This window comes from Cricetulus griseus, chromosome 6 (assembly GCF_003668045.3).
Source record: "Cricetulus griseus strain 17A/GY chromosome 6, alternate assembly CriGri-PICRH-1.0, whole genome shotgun sequence".
Taxonomy (NCBI): domain Eukaryota; kingdom Metazoa; phylum Chordata; class Mammalia; order Rodentia; family Cricetidae; genus Cricetulus; species Cricetulus griseus.
The window spans coordinates 47,766,107-47,790,835 of record NC_048599.1 but is presented as its reverse complement, the minus strand read 5'-3'; the positions used below and the strand labels follow the sequence as shown (position 1 = coordinate 47,790,835).

The 24,729-nt window shown below is 43.3% G+C and overlaps 1 protein-coding gene across 3 annotated transcripts in view; it reads right to left on the bottom strand.

The window, feature by feature from the left end:
- Positions 1-24,729, bottom strand: part of C6H20orf194 (chromosome 6 C20orf194 homolog) — a 137,477-nt gene that overhangs the window by 72,542 nt on the left and 40,206 nt on the right. For 2 of the 3 annotated variants that reach the window (XM_027421772.2, XM_027421774.2), the window contains 9 exons: positions 23,683-23,764; positions 22,789-22,825; positions 15,655-15,742; positions 14,451-14,527; positions 11,878-11,922; positions 11,195-11,240; positions 6,276-6,390; positions 2,896-2,966; positions 898-948 (listed from right to left, as the gene is read on the bottom strand). In XM_027421772.2, the coding sequence (XP_027277573.1) occupies positions 898-948; positions 2,896-2,966; positions 6,276-6,390; positions 11,195-11,240; positions 11,878-11,922; positions 14,451-14,527; positions 15,655-15,742; positions 22,789-22,825; positions 23,683-23,764 (612 nt within the window). The remainder of the gene's footprint in view (positions 1-897; positions 949-2,895; positions 2,967-6,275; positions 6,391-11,194; positions 11,241-11,877; positions 11,923-14,450; positions 14,528-15,654; positions 15,743-22,788; positions 22,826-23,682; positions 23,765-24,729) is intronic. The other variant, XM_027421773.2, reaches the window with a different exon arrangement.

Sequence of the window (24,729 nt, the reverse complement as noted above, 5' to 3'; positions counted from 1 at the left end):
CCAAAAAGTACAAACCCTTTCTTTGCTTAGCAGTTAAGATATTTATTTTATTTTTTTTCTGAGACAGGGTTTCTCTGTGTAGCTTATAGACCAGGCTGGCCTCAAGAGAGATCTGCCTGCCCCTGCCTCCTGAGTGCTGGGATTAAAGGCGTGCACCACCACTGCCCAGCTTAAAAATTTATTTATTTTTTTTAAAGGTTTATTTCTTTATTATGTATACAACATTCTGCCTCCATATATGCCTGCATGCCAGAAGAGGGCACCATATCTCATTACAGATGGTTGTGAGCCACCATGTGGTTGTTGGGAATTGAACTCAGAACAGCCAGTGCTCTTAACCTCTGAGCCATCTATCCAGCCCCAAACTTTTTAATTTTTATTTATGTATTTTATGTGTATGGGTGTTTTGTCTGCATGTATCTTTGTGTACCACATGTATGCTTGGTGCCTTTGGAGGCCAGAGAGGGCATGGGATCCCCTGGGTGTAGAGTTGCAGATGGTTGTGAGCCAACATGTGTGTTCGAGGAATAGACCCTGTGTCCTCTGAAGAGCAGTAAGTGCTCTTAACTGCTGAGCCATCACTCCAGCCCAAAGGTGAAATATTTTATCATTTTAAATTGCTTACATTTGAGCCATCTTACAAAAGTGTTTACTTTATATGTATGAGTGCTTTGCATGCATGCATGTATGTATGGGCACCACATATGTATTTGGTACCCAGGGAGGCTGGAGAGGGCATGGAATCCCCTGGAACTGGAGTAATGAATAGTTACAACCCACCATGTGGGTGTTGGTTCTCTGCAAGAACAGCAAGTGATCTTAACTTCTGAGCCATCCCTCTAGCCCCCATCTCAGGCTAATAATGATGCCATCACTGGGGACAAAAATGCTGCTTACCCTTGTTGCTTGCAGGGCTTTCTCAGACAATTTTATTTCATTATCTTCTACCTGTAGCCAATGGAAATGAAGAATTTTCAATATAGTGCTTCAAGGATAGGATCCTACTGTGTCTCCCTAGGTAGTTCCTCTCAGGCCCTGACACACTGGCAAAGATGCTGATGGTCATCAGGGCTCAAGTACTAGGCCAAGGCCAGGTTTCCTACTAACGAGCTCACATGCATGGAGAGGATGCACAATTTCCACTTGCATTTCACTGTAGGAGGAAATCACAATGAATGGGGGAACACTGAAGTATTTCCAGAGTGTACTATAAGGCAGGGTCTCTGTATGTAGCCCTGGCTGGTGTGGAACTAGCTATGTAGATCAGGCTAGCCTCAAACTCAGAGATCTACCTGCCTCTGCTTATTGAGTTCCGGGATTAAAAGTGTGCCATTATGCCTAGCCAGAGTGTACCATATTTAAACATACATGTTAAAGTATGACTTTTTGTTTTCCCCTATCTACATCAGAGCTGCAGAAACAGATTCTAAAATAGGAAATAAGACTTTTTTTTTTTTTTCCTCGTGACAGGGTTTCTCTGTGGCTTTGGAGGCTGTCCTGGGACTAGCTCTTGTAGACCAGGCTGATCTGGAACTCACAGAGATCTGCCAGCCTCTACCTGCCGAGTGCTGGGATTAAAGGCGTGCGCCACCACCACCTGGCCTAAGATGCAGCCTTTTAAAGGCAGGCCTTACTTAGTCCAGGCTGCTCTAAAATTCACTATGTAATGTAGTTGCACCTCCAACCTGTACTCCTCTGTACTTCAGCATCAGGGCTGGGCTTACAAGTATGTACTACCATGCCTGTTCATGGAGTGTAAACTGTGTGTGTGTGTGGGGTGTGTGTGTGTGTGTGTGTGTGTGTGTGTGTAGTGTGTGTGGTGTGTGGTGTGTGGTGTGTGTGTGTGTGTGTGTGTGTGTGTGAGAGAGAGAGAGAGAGAGAGAGAGAGAGAGAGAGAGAAAGAGAGAGAAAACAGACAGAGAGAGAAAGAGACAGAGAGAGAGAGAGAGAGAGAGAGAGAGAGAGAGAGAGAGAGAGAGAGAAATCTCAAATGTCTTAGATCTAATTTAATTACTGGAAGCTAACGATACATAGAGCTTTCAATAAAGAAGAGTTATTTGGCCAGGCGGTAGTGGCACATGTCTTTAATCCCAGCACTTGGGAGGCAGAGGCAGGTGCATCTCAGTGAGTTTGAGGCCATCTTGGTTTACAGAGTGAGTTCCAGGAAAGCCAGGGCTACACAGAGAAACCCTGTGTCGAAAAAACAAGCAAACAAAAGTTGTATGTCTGTACCCTCTGCAAACTGAGCTGGGACAAACTTCCCTTCAAGTGGGTCCTTTTCTAACGAAGACATCTGCAGTGCAGAATTCTGGAACACAGCTCAGGAAGAGGGAGACCGCAGGTTCTATGTGAAGTCACCCAACCGACCACTCACTCTTGGCCAGCATTTGGAGCACTGCTTTACCAGCTCGTCTGTGGTCATCACCCTCCTTTTCATGGACACTGTCACAAAGAAATTCATGCATCCCTGCAGTACTTAAACTGTAAAATGCCAGATTCCTTGCTAATATGTTTTTTATGTCCCAAATACTAATCTGGGAACGGTAGTGCACTATAGCCCTAGAATTTCAAAGGTGGAGGCAGAAGGATCAAGGCATCCCTGGCTACAGAGTGAGAAGTTTGTGGACAGCCTGGATTACATGAGACTCGGTCTAAAACAAAACAAACAAAAATTAAACAACAAAACAAACTGCATTTCAGACCAAGCCTGATCAAAGAAAATGAGACTTTTCTACACACAGAGAGGCACTTAGAAAAATAACAGCAATCCCTCTGACAGATGGAATCCACTTCTCAATTTCTGAGACCCTGGACAGGCAATGGTGATGAGGTGTTGGAATCTCTGCCCAGGGTTTTCTGGGTTTGGGCCCACTGTGACCAGAGCAGGACACTAACCAACCAGGAAGAGAATCTGGGGATGGCCGCTGTCAGGATGATGTAGCTGGTTTCTGGGGTAATAGTGCCACCTGCAGGAAAACCAAAAATACGCCAGTTATGCCTAGCCATCTTAGCCCACCTTGCAGGCCTACTCTGACAGAAAGTGTCTTTTTACTTCACAGAAGCAAGGGCTCCTTTCAGCATAGTCTGCTGCTCCCCCGCCCCCCTCCCACACACACACAAAGGGAGTTTCCTCATCTGGGGACAGACAGTCGAATAAGCTGATGGTGAGGGGTTGTTGAGTATCCTTCAGAACAAAGGGAAACATGCATGAAAATGAGTAATCATGAATTAGTTCCTTTTACCTTTAATTTTATCAAGAAGTACAGGTATTATGTATACCCATTAAAGCCACATCTACCATTATCAGTATTAGCAAAGCTGGAAGGCAAGGGCCTCTGAACCCTTTGACATGGCACTGAGCTACAGGATTTGGAGTTTGCCCTGATGGTTTTGATCTTGCTTTGGTCCAGTACTTCCTCACTGTGCTCTGATTCCTCCCCTTTTGCAATGGTAATGTATATTCTATGCTTCTGTATGTCTGAAGACTAACTTCCTTTTTGATTTCACAGAAGCTTACAATTAAGAGACTGCCTTGAGTCTCACAAGAGGCTTTGAACTTTGGGCTTTTAAGCAATGAAAGACTATGGGGACTTTTAGAATTAGACTCAATATGCATTTTGATATGGCCAATGTATGTGGGGGCCAGGGAGCAGAATGCTGTGGTCTGAGAATGGACCCTGTGGTGATATCTTGCTTGTACAAATAAAGCCTGTCTGAAGACCAGAGGAGCTTGCCACCAGCTAAACATAGAGGTCTGGAAGTCTGTACAGACAGATAGGAAGTGAGATGGCTGGGTGGAAATAGGAAATGAGATAGCAGGGCTACAGGAAGTGAGATGGCTGAGTAGAGAGAGGATATAAAGAAGAAGCAGCAGGAACTCTCTCTTTTCCGCTAGGAAGCTAATGAGTTAAAGGTTGCTTTGGCTTGCCCCTTCTTCTCTCTGATCACTCAGCATTTTCCTCTATACCTGAATCTGGGTTTTTATTATTTAAACCAATTAAGAACTCCATTTACAGCCCCCATAGGCTCATATGTTTGAATACTTGGTCCCTAGTTGTTAGATCTGTTTGGGAAAGTTTACAAGGTGTGGCCTTGTTGGAGGGGATGTGTCACAGGGGAGGGCATTGAGGCTTCAAAAGCCCACATCAGTCCTAGAGTACTCTCTGCCTTCTGCTTCCAGCTCTCAAAGTTCCTAATGCCATCCTTTGCTCTGTCATCAACTTCATCTCTGAAGCCATAAGCCTGATTAAACTTCTGTAAATTGCCTTGGTCATGGTATTTTATCACAGCAAGAGATCAGTAACTAAGACAGCAGGGTAATTTACTGAGAAGGATGAGGCAAACTGCCCTCTCATTGGAGCACTGAGCAGGGGTTAAACTCCAAAAAAAAATCTCCTTAAATCCTGTTTCATAATAATGACAAGTTTGCACTTTTTTTTTGTCTTTTGATATTTTGAGACAGGGTCTTACTATATACCCTTTATTATATACCTATATACTTCTAGAACTTGCTAAGCTGACTTTGAACTTATGGTAGTGGTCCTCCAGCCTCTGCTCCCAACTGCTAGGATTATAAACGTGCCCTGTACTCACCATCACAAATAGGTTAAGTTCCTATTGTAAGCATTTATGTTTTACTTTCTTGTAAACAAGCAAAACTAGTACAGGATGAGGCTATTTGGCAATCTGGGACTCCCTGTTGCTGCCCTGGCTGCTGTCAAAGGGCCAGCTAGATGACATATATGCTAACTGTTCTGAACAATCCACTAATACCCTAAGAAAACTACACAACTGTAACAGCTTATTGCTCTGGCTCCTGAAGGTGCAGCCTCAGCAAGAACTATCTCAGTTTGTACCAGACTTTGCTATCACAAACCTTGGGAAACTCCAGACAGTGCACTAGCCACTTCTACTGAGGCCAAAGGTGGGGTACTCCCTCCCACTGATGGCCTCGAAGAGTGACAGTTGTGAATGGCACTGGAGAGACAATGTGTGATCAGTGAAAATGCACCTTTGTTTACATGCAAGATATACTGTGATTGGTGCAAACCCCTCTCTGGCTATATGATAAACTTGCTGAACTGGCTGGTAGATACCCTCCTCTGGTATTGCAATATTAAAGTCCAATATGAGGCTTCTCTTAAATTGTCTTTTCTTGTCTACTTTTAGTAGTGCTTGCTGACCTGGAGACATGAAGAAGGAAGCAGTTGAGACTTAGGAGTGACAATGACAGCAGAGGTAGCAAAGAAGCAGCAATACTGCACAGTTCATAGGCCACACCACAAAAACAGCAATGTAGCTAGTTGCTTTACAATGAAGAAGAGGCAGATGAACAGTTTGACAGTAACTTAGTTTAAACAAGCGGGATGGCAGAATTAGGGAGAGGGTGCATAGCTGGAGCTAAAGGATAAAAGACCATAAAGATAAGTTAAGATAAACTGCAGGTCCTGGTATTTAGAAAAGTTCCAGAGATCTGGCAAGCTTTTAAGGCTTAAAGTCTCAGACACTCCAGGCCTGGGGGCTGTGACAATGCCAACTGTCAACAGCAGAGGAATTCTGACACCTCGGCCCACCACATGCTATCCCAGTTGCTGCTAGGGGCTTAGAAGTCCCAATTTTCTAAGTCTACATAGGAGACGACACTTGTAGAGTGCAGAGTCCTAGCTTCCTAGGTGTATAAAAGAGGTGCTCACCCTTGGAGAACGGGGAGTTCTGATACCAAGGCCTGTAATGAGAATTCTAACACAGATGGGCTCTTGCTGCCGATGCTGCTACTGCTGCCAAACACTCAAATTTACAAAAGTTGCCAAAGCACTTAATGGATTTCTTATGCAATCATGATTTCTGTTAAGGCAGAACAAAAGGACCACAGCTGGCTAACTGGTGATAGACAGTGCCAGCACCACATTATCAGCCTTTACAGTGTTCTCTTTTGGCCAGCATAAGGAGTAATGAGTGGCATCCAATTTTTACTTTATAGATTGTTTCCTCTTCACCATTATTGAGGGTGCATATCTTCATATACATATATCCATTTGCCTGTTTTTTGTTTTCTACCTTTGTGAACAGCCTGTTTGGGTTTTTTTTGCCCATGTAACTACTGAATAGCATATTTTTCTTATTAATTTATAAGTACTATTCACTAATTAGGATATATACCATTTGCTTATTGTAAATAGTTTAACATATTAATCAGTTTATGTCATCTTTGGCTTAATTTATGATTTTATAAATTATTTTTCAAGGCTTGTGTTATAGACATCACACACACTTACCCTTTTCCCTAACCAGGATCCGAGACGTCAAAAATGATTCTGAGAAGACCACAGATCCTAAGCATCCTCCTCCTCTTCCCAGCAGGTCAGGAATGTCATAGATGGTCATACAAGCCTGTGTCAGTGAAAAGAAGGGCCAGAGCCATTATCAGCCTAGCATTTCAAGAGGAGATCCATGGGCTGGAGAGATGGCTCAGTGGGTAAGAGCACTGACTGTTCTTCCAGAGGTCCTGACTTCAATTCCCAGCAACCACATGGTGGCTCACAACCACCTTAAATCTGGTGCCCTCTGCTGGCCTGCAGGCAGAAGACTATACAAAATAAATAAAATCTAAATTTTTTTTTTTTTTTTAAAGAGGAGATCCACAAGAAACACACCAGACTACTGCTGCAAGACACATGGCAAAAGAATACTGACAAATCTCTAAGGATCTATGCTGAAATACATTCTGAACTGAAAAATGCCATCAGGCTGTCCAATACGTGATCCTTGACTTGAGACATGCACAGGCTGGAAGGATAGTACCTTTATATTCTTATAAATTCCCTCATATTATCATCCTCCTAAGAAGCAACATAGTCTTTCTTCTTTTTTTTTCCTTTTTAAACTTAAAACTGTTTTTTTATGAGTATGCTGTGTGTGTGCAGGAACATACAGAAGCCAGAAGAGGGTTTTACATTTCCAAGAGCTGCAGTTACAAACAGTTGTGAGCCAACCCACATGAGGGCTGTCCACTGAGTCTGGGACCTCTGCAAGAGCAGTCAGTGCTCTTAACTGCTGAGCCATCTCTCCAGCACCACAGCCTTAATTCTCTTCTTTTATTTTTGTAAATTTATTTATTTATTTATTTATTTATTTATTTATTTATTTATTTATTTATTTATATGAGTGCTCTATTTGTATGTGTGCCTGCATGACAAGAAGAGGGCATCAAATCCCATTGTAGATGGTTGTGAGCCACCATGTGGTTGCTGGGAATTGAACTCAGGATCTCTGGAAGAGCAGACAGTGCTCTTAACCTCTGAGCCATCTCTTCATTCTTGATAATGACAGCCTATAGAATCAGAGCTGTTTCCTCAGGCTTTTGAACACCCATTCACTTCACACTCAAGGCATCACACTTCACCAATCCTTTGGCTTGGGCTTCAGTTCCCTCTCAGTGAGGCAGGAAAGGTACTGGGAAAGGTATTCACTAAGCTGGTATACAGGCCTGTCTCCATGGGTATTTGTGAGTACGCAGTAGCACACAGCTGCAAATGATCATTCCAGCCCAGCAGAGCCTCCCGCTCTCTTAGCCATGACTATGCTCATTGTGACTTCAGCTATTCAGGGCCAATAGCAGCAGAAAAGTATTAAATGGTCAACTCTAGAGATAAGCAAGGCGTGGGTTTTAAACTACATTCCATTCTGGACAGAATGGTTACATTTTATGCCTAGGATATGAACCATCCCTTTGTTCACAGCACTCTAGTGCATATACTACTTATCTGTTAGTCTATAGCCGTCTGAGTTATCAGACTGACTTGTCATAGTGTTTTCTTGGTTTTGACAGAGTGAAAAATATTTTTAACACAGAGTTAAGAATGAGGGTTACAAGGGAAAGAGAAGTACTCAGAAAGAAAAGTCAGACACATAGACAGGTCTCTGTGACTTCAAGGCCAGCCTGGTCTACTTAGTAAGTTCTAGGCCAACCAGCAGTGGATATAGGCTTCTCTAGAGTTGCCAATTCTAATCTATTTAAAAATTGACCCTGTGCTGTTCTTGGTGGTACATGACTTTAATCCCAGCACTGGGGAGTCAAAGATGTGGGGAACTCCATGAGTTCAAGGCCAGTCTGATCTACAGAGCTAGTTCCTCACTATGTCCCAATTCCTTCCTTTGAGAATAATAATGTATATTTTGTGCCACTGTATGCTAAGAGTATGGGTGGTGGTTTGAAAGAAAATGGCCCCCAAAGGGTATGGCACTATTGGGAGGTGTGGCTTTGTTAGAGTAGTATGGCCCTGTTAGAGGAAGCGTGTCACTGTGGAGGCAGGCTTTGAGGTCTCATATATGCTCAAGATACCACCCAGTGTCTCAAGACCACTTCTTGTTGCCTGCAAGCCAAGATGTAGCACACTCCAGTACTTCTCCAAAGCCATGTCTGCCTGCACACTGTTATGTCCCACCATGATGATGAGGATAATGGACTAAACCTCTGAAAATGTAAGCCACCCCAACTAAATGTTTTTCCTTTATAAGAGTTGCTGTGGTGATGGTGTCTCTTCACAGCAATAGAAACTAAGACACTATGAAATTTGCTTTATTTGACAGGAGGTTCAATTAAGAGATTACCTTGAGTCTCAGAAGAGACTTGGACTTTTAAATTTTTTTTTTTTTTTTTCGAGACAGGGCTTCTCTGTAGGTTTGGAGACTGTCCTGGAACTCTCTTTGAAGACCAGGCTGGCCTCGAACTCACAGAGATCTGCCTGCCTCTGCCTTCTGAGTGCTGGGATTAAAGGTGTGTGACACCACCGCTTGGTTTAAATATTCTTGAGACTAAAAGGCTATGGGGGTTTTTGAAACTGAACTAAATTTGCATTATGATATGGTTATGAGACAATGGGGACTACAGAATGGAATGTGGTGGTTTGAATGCAATATCCCCCATAATCCTGGACATTTGAACACTTGGTCCCCAGTTGGTGATTGTTTGGAGAGGATTAGGAGGTGTGGCCTTGTTGGAAAGTATGCCATGGGGATAGACTTTGAATTTTGAAAGACTTGTGCCATTTCCAGTTAGTGCTCTCTGGTTTATGTATGAGGAGTAAGATGTGGCTCTCAGTTGCCTGCCTGCCTGCCTTGCTGCCATGCTCCCCACCATGATGCTGGTGGACTCTTATTCCTGCAAACTCTTCCTTGTATAAGTAGTCTTGGCCATAGTATTTTACCTCAGCAATAGAAACCCTAACTAAGACTCTCACTAAAGTGTACCTTTGGTTTTTTTTTTTTTTTTTTTTGCCTAGAGTGGCTGGTCAGAGAGCTCTTGAGATCTGCCTGTCTTCATGTTCCCAAGTCTGGAGTTACAGGTACATGAAGCCATGTCTGGCCTTTTACACAGGCGTTGGGGATTCCAATTCAGGGCTTCATGGTTACTGAGCCATCTCTTCTCAGCACATCTTTCATGTGCTGATCTCTAACCGTATACTTCCCTTCTTATTTTTACCTTTCTTTCTTCCTTCCCCATTCCACCCTCACTTCACTACTGTATTATTGATACTTTTGGCTCATTCTGTGTTAGTTTCCATGGCAGCAGCAGCCTGCCAATCGCTATGCCAGCTTCTTTTGCTAGATTTAGATTAGATGACAGTGCAGACCGGCCACACTCCCTACTCAGGCCCTTTAGCAACTAACACTTTGTACAAACCTCTAACCTCAGTTTATGGCACAAGATTTTAGGCTCAGCTTTTTAAGTTCTGAAATTTATGTGGGTACCAGGAAAAAGCAATTAACCAATTAACCAAGTTTGGAGAGAAACAGCTTTATGCCCAGATAACCATGGGAAAGGTTTCACAAATGGCCAGGACTGCAGAGGATGGTGTGGACTCACAACCTTGAATAAAGTTACAAGCTTCCCTCCTGATAAGACACAAGCCTTAGAAAGACCTAATAATGAAAATAAGAAAAATACTCAGACACAGACAGAGGAATTTAGATGACATTGACCAGGTTGACCTCAAACTCACAGAGATCCAACTGTCTCTGTCTCCTGATTGTTGGGATTAATGGTGTCTAACATCACACCTGGCAGTATCACACCCAATACACAGTTTAGACTTTTTCAAAGGGACCATACAGAGTATAAAACAATCATTATTCACAAGTTTAAAAACTATTCTTGTAGTGTTAAGAACTTGGAAGTGCTTTTCTACTGGGGATGGGGATACATTTTTATTATTAATTTGAGGGGGACAGAGGATGCATTTGTAACAAGTCATCTACAGCTATTCTGCTCAGCTGCATATGACCACAGCTTTCTGGAATTAAGAAAGCGCACATATATACTACAATCAGAATCTTGGTTTTAATCTACCATCTTTTCTTGTTCTGTTTGCCAATACTCTTTATGTCAGGGTTGCCCTAGAGTAAATGGAGCCTTTGGCTTAGGGCTAAAAATAGCCTATAAATTCCGACTTTTCAGGCTGTGCCACTTTACATCAGTGACCAATATTCTAATATATATCTATTTCTATTTCATTTATTTTTGTTTTGTTTTTTTGAGACACGGTTTCACTATGGACTCCTAGCTGGTCTGGAACTCTCTATGTAAATCAGATTGGCCTCAAACACAGAGTTCTGCATGCCTTTGCCTTTGGAGTGCTGGGATTAAAGGCATAAACTACCATGCCTGGCTCAGTTTATTTTTAAATCATTCCATTGTCCCAGCAGAGGATACGGAAAACTCTGCTCTTACTACCTGACTTCACGAGATGCACAGGTATCTGTGCACTGTTGTGTAATTCCCCTGGCTCCTGTGAAGGAAGACAGTGCAGATTTTACAGTGGTAAGAGGCCCTTGAAAGGCTGGAGAGATGGCTCAGCAGTTAGGACATGTGTTGCTCTTCCAGAAGGTCTGAATTCAGTTCCCAGCACCAATACTGGACAGCTCACCACTGATTGTAACTCCAGCTCCAGAGGATCTGACACCCTCTTCTGCTCTCTACTGGATACCAGCACACATGGGGCACACACACAAATAAAAATAAAATCTTAAAGGGAAAACTTGTTTGTTGTGCTCAGCTCACATTTCCACACAAAGTAATCACAATCTCAGCTGCCTGTAGAACTTCTCAGTCATCTACTTTCAACATATCCTTTGCAGATGGCTCGCTATAGCCACCACAGCCAGCTGACTCTTAAGAATGCTGCTAACTGCTTACCGTTTTTACAAAGGATAAGCTATCTTCATTATCCAGAGGCACAATTCTAGAAGAAGAGACAGTAGAGAAATACATTACAAGATTATGGTTTCTGTTTGTTTGAAAACAGGGCCTCATATAACCCAGGCTGGCTTCAATCTCACTATGCAGCTGAGGAATAGAGGCAAGAACACAGAAGTTTAAGGCTAGCCTGGGCTATAGGAGACCCCTCTCTCAACAAAGAACAAAACAACAAACATTGGGTTACATGTGTACAGAATTAGCACTGGAAAGAATAATGTCAGTACCTGACCCCAGCCTCTTAACTTCCCATGAGACAAAAACTAGGTACAGGGGCTCAGACAAGCCCAGCATGTGCAGGTCCACGTCTGGAATGGCACCTCTCCCAGAGTGTAATGTGCTGAGGGCAATAATGGTAGCAGCTATAAGATCTCTCTCTCTCTCAAATACAGTCTTACATATCCCAGGCTGGCATTACAGTTTCTAGGTATTGGAGGATGACCATGAACTTACGACCTTATTGCCCTTCCTGAGTCATCTCACTGGCCCTCAGGTCTCAAACTCTTGATCCTCCTGCCTCTGCCTCCTGAGTGTTGAGATTCCAGGCATTTACCACAATTGGACAGCCTCTTCTCTTTGTCCTTACACTTCCCCATGAAAGGAGTCACCATAATTGCACCTACCTTCCCTGGTTATTCACAGCATGTATATGAAAAGCCACCTTAGAGCTGTAGACCAGAAAGGAAACAAAACACAAGTCAAGACTCTTGTTCAACACTGGGTCAGAATCCTCTGAAATACTTGCCTCCTCAGTGTATCTTCCCCAGACTGTCAAGGCCACTCAATCAACTGATGTTACACCTTTTGTTGTTGTTTGTTTTATAAACAGGGTCTCACTATGTAGCTCCAGCTGTCCTGGAACTCACTCTGGAGACCAGGCTGGCCTCAAACTCATAAAGATCCTTCTGCCTCTGCCTCCCAAGTGCTGGGATTAAAGGCATGCCCCATTATGGCTGGAGTTTCATCCCTGCTTAGTTATTTTAGATGCCTTTCTCAAGGTCCCATGACATTACCAGGTATGGAGTCAGGATGTTATTCCATCCACGGCCCTGCATCTGTGCTGGTTCCCAAACCTGCCCTAACTCTTGGCTGTGAGCAGGCACAATACACACTGCAGACTGACTGTGAACAGCCCTCTCCTGGCCCAAGGCTCCTGCTCCTCAGCGAATACAGACTGCTCTGATCCTCCTCCTTCCCTGTACTTTTGGGTCAACTTGCCAGCCCTGCTACGTACCCAAGCAGAAGGTGCTTTTGCTAGTCAAAGTCCACTGCTACGAAGCCACAGCAGGGTCAAACCTCCAGAACTGAAGGACAACTTTCCGGCTTTCCCTCTGGGAGACAAAGGTCTTTCTGAGACAGTCTCACTGTGTATCCTTTGACTGGCCTAGAGCCTGCTCTGTAGATCAGTCTGGCCTTAAACTTGCAGTGATGCTCCTGCCTCTGCCTCCAGAGTGCTGAGATTATAGACATGTGCCACCAAGCCCAGCCTTGGCTTACTCTTTCTGTAAAAGTTTTTTTAAACGTTTATTTTATGTATGTATATGTGTGCATACCACCTTGCACATGTGGAGCTCAGAGGGCAAGTTGCAGGAGTTAGTCCTCTCCACTCACCATGTGGGTTCTGGGGATTGAATTCAGGTCACCAGGCTTGGCTTACCTGGTAAGCATCTTGACAGCCCAAGAAGGTTGTAAAATTGCATGTGCTTATACAAGCTTAATTTTATGTTTTAACAAGAACTAGTCAATAACACATGAGCTTCCTGTGTCTATGAACTGTTCCCTCTTCCTCTCTATTCTAGGGGAGGATGAGCTAATATGATGAACTTAGGGACCTCAGTGAAGTGATCCTGGTGGAGGGAAGCAGTTATTATTTCAGATTGAAGACTAGCCCAGGAGACTTTCTTTTTGCTCAGTTATTTCTCCTTCTGCCTTCTTCCAGCTAGGATGGTTCATTTAGGCCCAAGAAACTTTATAGGTGGCATGGGCAAGAGCTGGAGGAACAGAGTGACTGTGTCAGCCTTGTGGCAACAGAGAAGGTCTCACTACCACAACAACTAAGATCTACTTGTCCAATCACTCTATAAGCTGAGTGCTCCAGAAAACAGACATGGAAGGTTCCCTATCTCACTTAAATCAGCACAGCAGGAAGTAAAGGGGCTCTCAACCCAGATCTTAAGGAACAGATGGTACAGAGCAGCACAGCCAGAGGAGGGGGAGACGCCTCTATTTCTCCCCTTTCATAGCTAGGACCTCTGGGAAAGGAGACCTGGAACAAGATGAAGTCCTGCACCACAGAGTTCTTGCTCTTCCCTCCACTCCTGGAGCTGCAGTGATGCAACAGAGTTTTCTGTTACGTCAATCAACTAACCTATTTACCAAATTCTCCTTTCTTACTACTCTGTGTCACAGAAGTAGAAAAAGGTGGGGCATGCACTAACAGCTAGTATGGCAGGGCACACCCAGGAGTATTTTTTGTTTTTTTTAAAGATAGGGTGTCTTACTATTATGTAGCTCTGGCTGTCCTGGAACTTGCCAAATGGAGCAGGCTCTAACTCACAAAGATCCACCTGCCTCTGTCTCTGAAGTATTGGGATTAAAGGAGTGTGTCACCATGTCTGGTTAGAAGTAGTCTTAAATAAACTTTCCAGTACTGGTCTTTCATATCCTTTGTATAAAACTGCACACACACAAAAAACAGTCCTCTTGTGGGATGGAGGGTGGAGTGGACTGCATTCAGGAAACTGAGCTATGGACAAAGACAGCACAGAGCTGTACTGCAAAATGCTGGGAGATGTGACAGGGGCACAAGGAGCCAGACTCCCTACCACCTGAAAGGCAGGTGAGCTCCAGAGCAAGTCTCCTAATTAGTGATTATCTTCACGTGCCAAGTTTCCTGACCCCCACAACTCTACCTTTGAGGTTCCCCGGCTCTACCTCCTTACCTCTGGGACCAGGCCCATCAGGACTCCCACAGTTCTAGCATAAAACTGCCTCACATTTTAGCTTCAAAACCTATGTGTGACTCTTCCTGTTACAGTTTCTCCACCCTGATCATGAGTGATTCTCCTCCATCCTGTTATTTCACTGGACTGTTTCTCAAAAGGAGAGAAGGGTGGAATATAAATTATAAGGGACAATGGGGTCTTTAATTTTTTTCTCAATTCTCATAAAAAAAAAAATACCAGTTATAGCTTACCGTAGATCGGCTTTAAATGGAGCCAACTCAGTGACCACTAGCCCAGATTCCAGAGTATGTTCTGCTACCTCCTTGGCCTGTAAAAGCAGCAACCAAACAGTTAGTTTCCAAGCAGCACAAGTATATATACACATATCATTGACGGGAAAGGCCCTTCTAAAAGTGGCCAGTGCCCTTCCCTTCTATGTGACTACTTTGTATACCTCCAAAGCTTAAAGTGAAAGCATCAGGTTATGGGGACAGGTGCCTGCTGGACTCACAGGAAACTGTACTTGGGCAGGGGCGCACTGGCATCTGATCTGCTGGAGAGATGGAAGCAGCCAGTTAGGCAGCTGGAGTGCTGCTATGTGAGCACGAGAAACATGCTGTCGTGTCCCCTCTCCCCTGGCTCTGGGGAGGGACCAATGCCCTCAGTTTCTGCTAGACATTAAGAATATTTAAAAAACTCAAGCTATAGATGATCAGTTAGGGAAAAAAGATGTGAGAACATATACTGAAGGACATCCCATGGCTTTGCACAGGCTTTCTACTCTGTAGCAGCTAAAGGAGCTAAGAAAACCCACATCATCACCAGGATTCAAGTTTAGTAGGAAGGGGGATGGATGCCAAGGAGTTGGAGACTACAGCTACAGTCCCTCTGATATCTACATCATACACAACCTTTCCACTGTCAACTGGCTTCCTTCAGGAAAAGTCCTACTGGCTTTGGAAGGCATCAAGCCGTCTCTTCTCATCTTACTGGGTCAGATTTAGGAATCCAACTCAGCAGGGCAGGTTAACCGCAAACAGCAAGGAAGAAAATGGTCAGAAAGCGAGTATATTCATGCTTGCTTAGGAAAGGTAAGTCAGATTCTCTAGCCTGGATTGAGTTTTAAACACTCAATCACAGGAAATTACTTCATAGCTCAAAATAAGCTTTACTGCTTCATTAAAATTCAATGTAATAATCTGTTTTTCTTTGGCGTCTCAAAGTGTCCTGTCTATACTAGTAACCAAACAATGACTTTACTACAAATAAGTGTTTATAAAGTCTCATAAAATAATAGCAGCATGCCCAAGGCAGCAGCAGCTCAAGTGTGCAGGCTTGGCTACCAATGCCCTAACTCACATAAAAGTGAGCACTGAAAGGCATCCAAAGAACAAAATGGTTAGGATGATTTACAAAATAATGACTACCAAAACAGAAATATGGTACTTAAATTACCTTTGCCAGACTGTAAGTTTTAGCATAACATGCAATGCCAGCCAAAACAGCCTCAATAACAGCAGCATATATCTGGGATAAGAGCCTACTTTAAAAACAAAAAAATAATGGTTAATATAGGATCACATAGTCTCATAAAAAACTGTATGCCTGGGGCAGAAGAGATGGCTCAGTGGTTAAGAGCACTGGCTGCTCTTCCAAGAGGACTAGGGTTCAATTCCCAGCACCCTCATGGTAGCTCACAACTGTCTGTAACTCAGTTCCAGGGGATCGGATGTCATTTTCTGGCCTCCACAGGCACTGCACACACATGGTACACAACATACAAGCAGACAAAACACTTCTTCACATAAAATAAATTTAAAAAATATTCTTTAAGGAAAGTTCTAGGCCCATAAACAGTGGTCCATAAGGATCTTATAAAAAGATGGGGTCCTGTGTGTAAGGCAGGCTAGCCTCAAACTATCTTCTTGCCTTCCAAACTGCTGGTATTACAGGCATAAAGCAACAGGCTTGCCTCCCAAAAAATCCAATTTTAATAATGGCTTTAAATAAACCAAGACTGGTGGCTGGAGATGACTCAGGGGTTAAGAGCATTGACTGCTCTTCTGTAGGTCCTGAGTTCAATTCCCAGCACCCACATGGTGGCTCACAGCCATCTACAATGAGATGTGGTGTGGTGACCTCTGCTGGTGTGCAGGCATACATGGAGGCAAAATGTTACATACATAATAAATAAATAAATCTTAAAAAAAATAAACCAAATCCCACTGAACTCTAAATTCATGTCGAAAGAAACTCAACTTTAACTCATAGCTCTGGTTTAACTCATAAACTGTAGGTGCTGGGAATTGTTTGGCAAGGAATTGATAAGACTTCACAGAGACTCTTCTAATGGGTTGAGGGTGATAAGAGCTTGACATCTGGGCTAATCCAGCAAGCAATGTCTTGCAAAGTAGAATAAGTTGTCTAAGGTCACAGAAACTCACAGTAAACTTTAACTTGACTCTCAGCTTAGTGCCACACCACACTGTCATCTCCTTCAATTCCTTACCTCCTGTCTCACAACTCCACTTTACAGGTCATAATTCAGAGTTAAAGAAGAAAACAGAACAAAGAAGTTCAAATAACAAAATGACAAGCCAGGATTGGTGGCGGATGCCTTTGATCCCAGCCCTGTGGAGGCAGAGGCAGGCGGATCTCTGAGTTTGAGGCCAGCCTTGTCTATATAGTGAGTTTCAGGCCAGCCAAAGCTACACAGTAAGATCCTGTAGGAGATGCTGATGACACAAAAGCAGGAGGCCCACCAGTTAAGACAAGCATAGACAACACATTTTTGGGATAGAAAGATTGATGAGTGGTTAAGAACACCTACAGCCTTTGCAGAGAACCCGGATTGAATTCCTAGCACTAATGTGAGGCAGTTCACAACCACCAAGGGATCCAACACACTCTTCTGGCTTCCTTGAGCACTGAACTCATACACATACACATACACATACACATACACATACACATACACATACACATACACATTCATTCTCTCTCTCATTCTCTCTCTCTCTCTCTCTCTCTCTCTCTCTCTCTCTCTCTCTCTCTCTCTAATTAAAATGAGGAAAATAGGGGAGATGGCTCAGAGGTTAAGAACACTGGCTGTTCTTCCAGAGGTCCTGAGTTCAATTCCCAGCAACCACATGGTGGCTCACAACCATCCGTTATGAGATCTGGTGCCCTCTTCTGGTGTGCAGATATACATGGAAGCAGAATGTTGTATACATAATAAGTAAATGAAATCTTTAAAAAAAATGAGGAAAAAAATTGGCAACTCCACATATCCACATATCAGTACTTCCTGGTTGTTAGTCAGGCCACAGCAGAGGATATAGTGGTAGGAAGAGGCCTGGCAGGTACGCTAACAATCAGTTTGTCCACTTCTTGGTAAGAATAGAAAGATTTCTCCACACCAGGACAATTGAGTGCATGATTTATGCTTTTTGTTATTATTGTTTTGTTTCTGAGGCAGGGGCTCATGAGGCTTAAGCCAGCCCTGAAGTTGTTTTGTACCCAGGAATGATCTTGAACCATCTGGATCCTCCTTGAACGCACATAGGAAGATATAGACGTGTACCACCAAACTTCAAGATAGACAAAGATACCCGCCTCACTGCCTTGGTTCAAATATGACTCAATCTAACACTGGCTAACTACCACCCCCCACTCTGATGGGGGTCCTCTTCTGTATATATGTTCCTCCTATTGGTTGATGAATAAAACACTGTCTGGCCAATGACGCAGGAAGATAGGCGGGACTCGGACGAGGAGAATTCTGGAAAAGGTAGGCAGAGAGCCTGCCAAACACAGTTGCCATGTAGACCACAAAGAGTAAGAAAAGACCACGTAGAAATACTTAGATTAATAGAAATGGGTTAATAATTAAGACAGAGCTAGCCAGTAAGACTCCCTAGTCACTGGCCAACAGTTTAATAATTAATATAAGTTTTTGTGTGTTCACTTGGGGCTGAAGCGGCGGCAGGACCTAGTTGGGATAAAAGAAACCTCTGCAACAGTACTCCTTGATTGAAATACCACTCAATATAACACTAGCTACTCTGCTCTACTTGGCCTGCCTTACTTCAATACAGAATATGGCCGATACAGTGTTAGTGTCACCTTTACCAGGGTTCCACAAGGTCCAGGTCCCCACTAGCACTGTGATCTTAAATAACTGACATGGGCCTAAGTACTCTTTAATATTAACCCTGGATGCAAGACATAAATGGATTTAGTTTAGGCAAATATCAAATGGTCCAAAATGAGAATCCTCGGCAGTGGCTAAATACAGAGGGCATGGAAATGGAAAAAAGGGTCAGCTTGCTACTGAAGTGAAAGAAATGTATAGACAAGAAAAGCCTGATATGTACATTATGGTTAAAGTAACATATAATCTAAAAACAAAATCTTTTACTCCCAAAGCTTAATTATGTGTGTAGGTACCTCAGAGGCCAGAAAAAGGCACCAGATCTCCCAATCTAGAGCCACAGGTGGCTGCGATGAAATGGCGATGGCATCCTGTCCTGACTTTAGCTTGTGTCCGCCTAGACATTCTTCAACCTACCATCTCCTCTATAGCCACATCTGCCTTGGCAACACTTTTGGGACTGACCATGGCCCTGACCATGGTCCAGAAGTATTAACCTGAATAACTGACATTTGTGCAGGCTAAAACAAAAACTAAAATAACTAACAGGAAGTGTAAATCAGAAATCATTGTCATGTGGTGTCTGGAAAATACTGCTAAGTTTACAGAAAGATGTTGCTCTGATCTTGCCAAAACAATGATGTAATTTGTTTTTTTAAAAAAACAAAACAAAACACTGTACCCTGGACTAGAGAGAAGGCTCAGTAGTTAAGAACACTGATTACTCTTCCAGAGGTTCTGACTTCAATTCCAGCAACCACACGGCAGCTCATAACTATCTATGATAGTATTTTGGGGCTAGAGAAATGGCTCAGCAGTTAAGAGCACTGGCTGCTCTTCCTGAGGAGCCAGGTTCAATTCCCAGCACCCATATGGCAGCTAACACCTGTCTGTAACCCCAAGATCTGACACCCTCACACAGACATACATGCATGCAAAATACCAATGCAAATGAAATAAAAATAAATTATAAAAAAATAATAGGATCTGATGTCCTCGTCTGGCATGCAGGCATACATGCAGACAGAGCACTCATACCAAAAACAAACAAAACAACACAATCAAACAAAAAACGCTGTACCCTCCAAGCTTCAGCCCCAACAGACTGTGAGCCCATCCTCAATCAACAGTTTATAAAAGAATTCAAATACTTTTAATTGGCTTAATTAGCATAGTTGTCAATCACTATCTCTAGTGGATCATTTAAGTGAGCAGCTTGACGTAAGTGCTAGGAAGTTAACTCTGGTCCTCTTAACCACTGAGCTACTTATCTCTCTAGCCCCTGAAAAAACAACCTGTTTAGGTACACAGGAAGATAGATATTAAAGATAATGCCAAAAAGAATTATGGATTGTCTATTTTCCTATTTTCTGTATTGATTATATAATTTGTATTCTACTCTTCTGGACAGGAATTTACTCTGCACTTGTGACAATTCATCTCCTTCATCCTCCTCAGCACTGAGACTGCAGGTGTGAGCTGCCACACTTGGCTCCCCCACCACAATAAAAGGCAGACTAAACTGGGCATGGCTGGCTCACACCAGTAATTCCAACACCCAGGAGACACTGGTGATGGGGGATGCCCTGTCTGTATGTTCTGAATATATGTTTCTCTTACTGGTTTAATAAAACACTGATTGGCCAATAGCTAGGCAGGCAATATAGGTGGGGCTACCAGACAAGGAGAATGCTGGGAAGAGAAAGGCAGAGAGTGAGCTGCCAGAGAGACGCCATGTAGCTACCAGGCAGATAAGACACTGGGCACTCTCCAGTAAGAGAGGGCTATGTAGAAATACATAGATTAATAGTTACGGGTTAATAATTAAGAGAGAGCTAGCCAGTAAGAAGCCTAAGCCATCGTCCAAACAGTTTATAATTTATATAAGCCTCTATGTGTTTATTTGGGACCGAAGAGCTACCGGACCGGGCAGAATAGAAACTCTGTCAACACACAGACAGGAGAGAACTCAGCAAATTCCAGACCAGCCAGACCCTTGTAATGGTTAATATTATCATCTTGACACAAACTAGAATCACCTAGGAGAAAGCTTTGGGCATGTCTGCAATAGATTACCTAGACTAGGTTTTCTCTGATGACTTACCTAAACGTGGGCTTTACCACCTATGCACACAAGGCAGTCAGTCCTTTGCGTCCCGACTGTGGGTGCAATGAGATCAACTACTTCATGTTCTTCCTGCCATGAAGTCTTTGCCATGACAGACTGCACACTTGAACTCTGAGCAGGAATAAACCTTTCTTCCTTAAACTTAGCTTCATCGTGTATATTTCTTTATTAATTTATTATCATCATCATCATTATTACTGTATGTATATGTATGATGTGTGTCACGGGGTGAGGACTGTGCATGTGCCATAGCACATGTTTAGAGGACAACTTATGGTTGTCAGTTATTTCCATGTATCTTCCTGAGTCAGGGTCTTTCTGGTTGTTCTTGCTGCTCTGTGTACTTCTATGCTAGTTGGCTCATGAGCTTCTGGGCAATTCCTCTGTCTCTGCCTCCTATTTTGACACAGGAATACTGGAATTACAGATAGAAGCCATGAAATCCAGATTTTTTGGGTTCTGGGAATAGAATTCAGGTTATCCACCTTGCTCAGAAAGCACTTTTACCTGTTAAGCCATTGCTAGCACTTTAATTTTTACTTAAAAAACATTTATTTATTGATTTATATATGGGAAGGTTTGCAGCATGTACCCATGTTGTGTAGCAATTTCCTTCCATATGAAATAGTCCATCCTAGAGGAAAAGCTCATTAAAACTCAGGAAATTATACTCTTAAATTTTTTTTCTTTTCTTTCTTTCTTGCTTTTCTTTTCTTCTTCTTCTTTTTTTTTTTTTTTTTTTTTTGGTTTTTCAAGATGAGGTTTCTCTGTATAGCCCTGGCTGTTCTGGTTGGCCTTGAACCCAGAGATCCACCTGCCTGGGAGATCCACGAGTCCTGGGATTAAAGAACATGCCTGGCAAGACACAGGAAATTCTAAAGAAAAGCTGATGAAGACTCAGAAAGTAAACAACTTATTCAGTCTCAGAAGTCCCCAAAACTGACCAACCACACAAGGCCCCTCTCTCTCCAGGGTTATGTGTGCAGCAAAGGCTGCTAAGAAGACTCTCCAATCCATTCAGCTGCTTGCAAGCCATGCAGAGAGCTTCACCACCCAGGCTGGAGTGGGCAGTCAGTGACAAAGTCGTAGTTGCCTTTGAGACATCCACACTTATATGAAGTAACCCCAATAAACTCAGGGGCTTGCCAAGTTGAAATTCTGTGGTAAAGTGAGTAGATATTTGTTTGGTCTCCCCGGGGACAGTGTCACACCTCAGTGCACCATTTGCACGTGGAGGTCAGAGAACAAGTGGAGAGTTGGTTCTGTCCCTACTCTGGGTGCCAGGGATTGTAGGCCTGGCAGGGAACACTCTAACCCGCTGAGCCACCTTGCTCCCCTTCCTTTTTTTTAAGTTTTATGTTTTGGCCAGGTATTTTTATCATGGTGATAAGGAAAATAACTAATACAACCCTGTCTCAAGAAAAAAAATATAGTAAGCAGACCTTCATGTGTAGTGAGCGATTGTCATGTACATCAGTAAGCAGACTGTCGCATGTAGTAAGCAATGTCACATGGCATGCCTCACGTCTGTTGTTGCAGAAGCTTCACTATGATCAATGCAGTCTTTGAGAGCTTGTTTGTGCTCCCTGGACTGATAATCTCTCATCTCCAACTGGAGAGGGAAGTCATCATTTTGCAGCCTGTGTGGGAAGGGGATGGCACTGTCTAGCCAGGCAGATTAACCAAAGCAACCCTGGTTTTCAACAGGAATGCTGCAGCCAGATTACCCTCACACACAGAAACCTAGTTCATGCTGAAGTGATCTACAGACAACTATCTGTGGCCAATCCCTGCAGGCCTTTGGAAAGAAGTGGTTTCGAAGTCACAGTTATGCTGGGCACTGGAGAGGGAAGTCAATACTAAGTAGGGCCTCTCTAAAGTTATACAGCTGATATTTAGAACACAGCTCTGTTCCACAGGCCTGAATGTCAAGTCTAAAGAAAATACTCTTCAGACCGTATAAGAAAACAGATTTCACCAAGGAACTGCAGAATTTTTTGGTTTTGGAAAAAAACCTCAATTAAACATGTTTTACTGTGTACGAAATGTATGAAAGGAAATAATGTCATACAAATGTATGAAAGGAAGTTATGTATGGGCGTACACACAGGAAGTTGGAAGAGTTCCAGAGGGAGGAGCAGATGACAAAGCTGGCAAAGCCCTCTGGCCTGGGTTCCAAGCTGAGAGACTGACTGGGAAATGCACAGCAATGTCTCCTCAGGACCAGAATCCAATCACTGCTGACCTCAAGGGGAAGCAGGAGGGCCACAAAGTTGAGAAGATGAAATAAAACTAGCACAGGACTTACATTTGTTCAGTTGTCCTGGGCAGCTTGTCGTCATCGCCTGTAAGGGAAATGTTTCCTTTGAAGTTAAATACAACACCTGCACAGACTAACAGTGGTACACGGCTTTTCCCAGTGCTTTCTTGGACGTTTACCCCCTCATCCTTTTGCAACTCATTCCATAGAATCTTAGGCTCCGGAATGTTTTAACTTTTATTTTAGAAAAAATTCAACTTTGAGGTTCTGCTCTCCCCCATCCTCCCCACCCCCATATTTATTCCCTAAGTAATCTTTCTGGAGTTTCCTGGTTTCTGTATTAATGGCTTCTGATGTACTGACCTTCGGGAAGCAATGCTGGGAGCCATGCTAATTCAAGTTTCCCCCATGTCTCTTTGGATACATGAAGCTTCAGAGTACCCCAGCAAGCAGTGTCCCCCTGCTCAGCCTAGCCCTCCTGAAGGACACTGTGCAGGCCCTCAGCTATGGGGTGTCCTATCACGGTCAATTCGCCCTCTTCTCACAAAAACAATTAGACAGGACTTCAGCTATGCTCTCCAAAGTCACCCTGCTATCTCAGATTATATATCAGTAATGTTGGCCTTTCTTCCCACACTGAGAGCAGGGCAGGCACAGGCTAGACCTCATCTTCTGACACTGAGCACAGGGCAGACACAGGCTAGACCTCATCTTCTGACACTGAGCACAGGGCAGACACATGGCTAGACCTCAAACTATAGGATGAACCAACAGTTTTCCCCCTGAAATACATTCTGTGAGGAATGAGTCAGACACATCAACTCTCAAGTTGCAATCAGGGAGGGAGTCAAGGCCCACAAGATGGTATTTTGCATAAAACAGTAATTTGTGTGTTAACTTCCCTCTTGTGGGAGGAACCATTATGCATTTACAGGGACTTACCCAAGTAAGGAACATGAGTAGCGCCAAAAAAGTACGTCCTTGAACATGCCAAAGGTCCCTTGGGTGAGACACACTGAGCGACCTGAACATGGGGGTGGGGGGGAGAAAGGAAGGTGAGTGTACTAGGAGCTGGTGAGCAGGCTCATGAGATTGTCCTCTAACCTCTACTCATGGCACATGCATGTCCCCACCCCACCCCACACACACACAATAATCAAACATTTTAAAAGGGGCAAACTTAGACATGTGATGCAGAAGAAACAAAAAGCAACAAGTTAATGGAATAAAGTTTATCTAACTGAAACTGATTTAATTTCTAAAGACTACTTAACTTGATTTAAACAACAGTATTATGTATATTCATTTTAAAATTTTGATTTTATTTATATTTATTTATTTGTTGAGGGGTGCATACAGGTATATCATAGTGGAATCCAGAAAACAACTTTTGGAAGTTGATTTTCTTCTTTTACCACATGAATTCAGGTGATGTCTTAGCTTTAACTGCCAGTTTAACATAGCCTAAAGTCACTTGAGAAGAGAGGCTCAACTGAGGGATTGCTCGGATTAGACTGGCCTGTGGGGCATATCTACATGGGAACTGTCTTAATTACTGGATGGAAGAGAGTCATCCCACTGTGGGCAGTGGTCTTAGGCTGTATAAGAAAGCTAGTTAAGCATCACCGAACAGCTCTCAATGAAGAACTGTGATCTCAAAGTATGAGTCAAATAAATCCTTTCCCTCCCTAACCTGCTTTGGTCAGTGTTTGTTTGCTTTTGAGACAGGGTTTCTCTGTGTAGCCCTGGCTGTCCTGGAGCTCACTTGAAGGAAGAGATCCACCTCCTCTGCCCCCTGAGTGCTGGGATTAAAGGTCTGGTCAGGGTTTTGTCACAACAACAGAAAGGGAAATGGAATACGGGAATTGAACTTAGACTGTCAGTCTGGGAAGCAAGGGACTTTAGCTGTTAAACCCTGCGTTCACTGCTATTTTTCCCACCTGGGCTACACTGTGAGGTTGCTATTGGGAGAGTCAGCCCAGGATATTG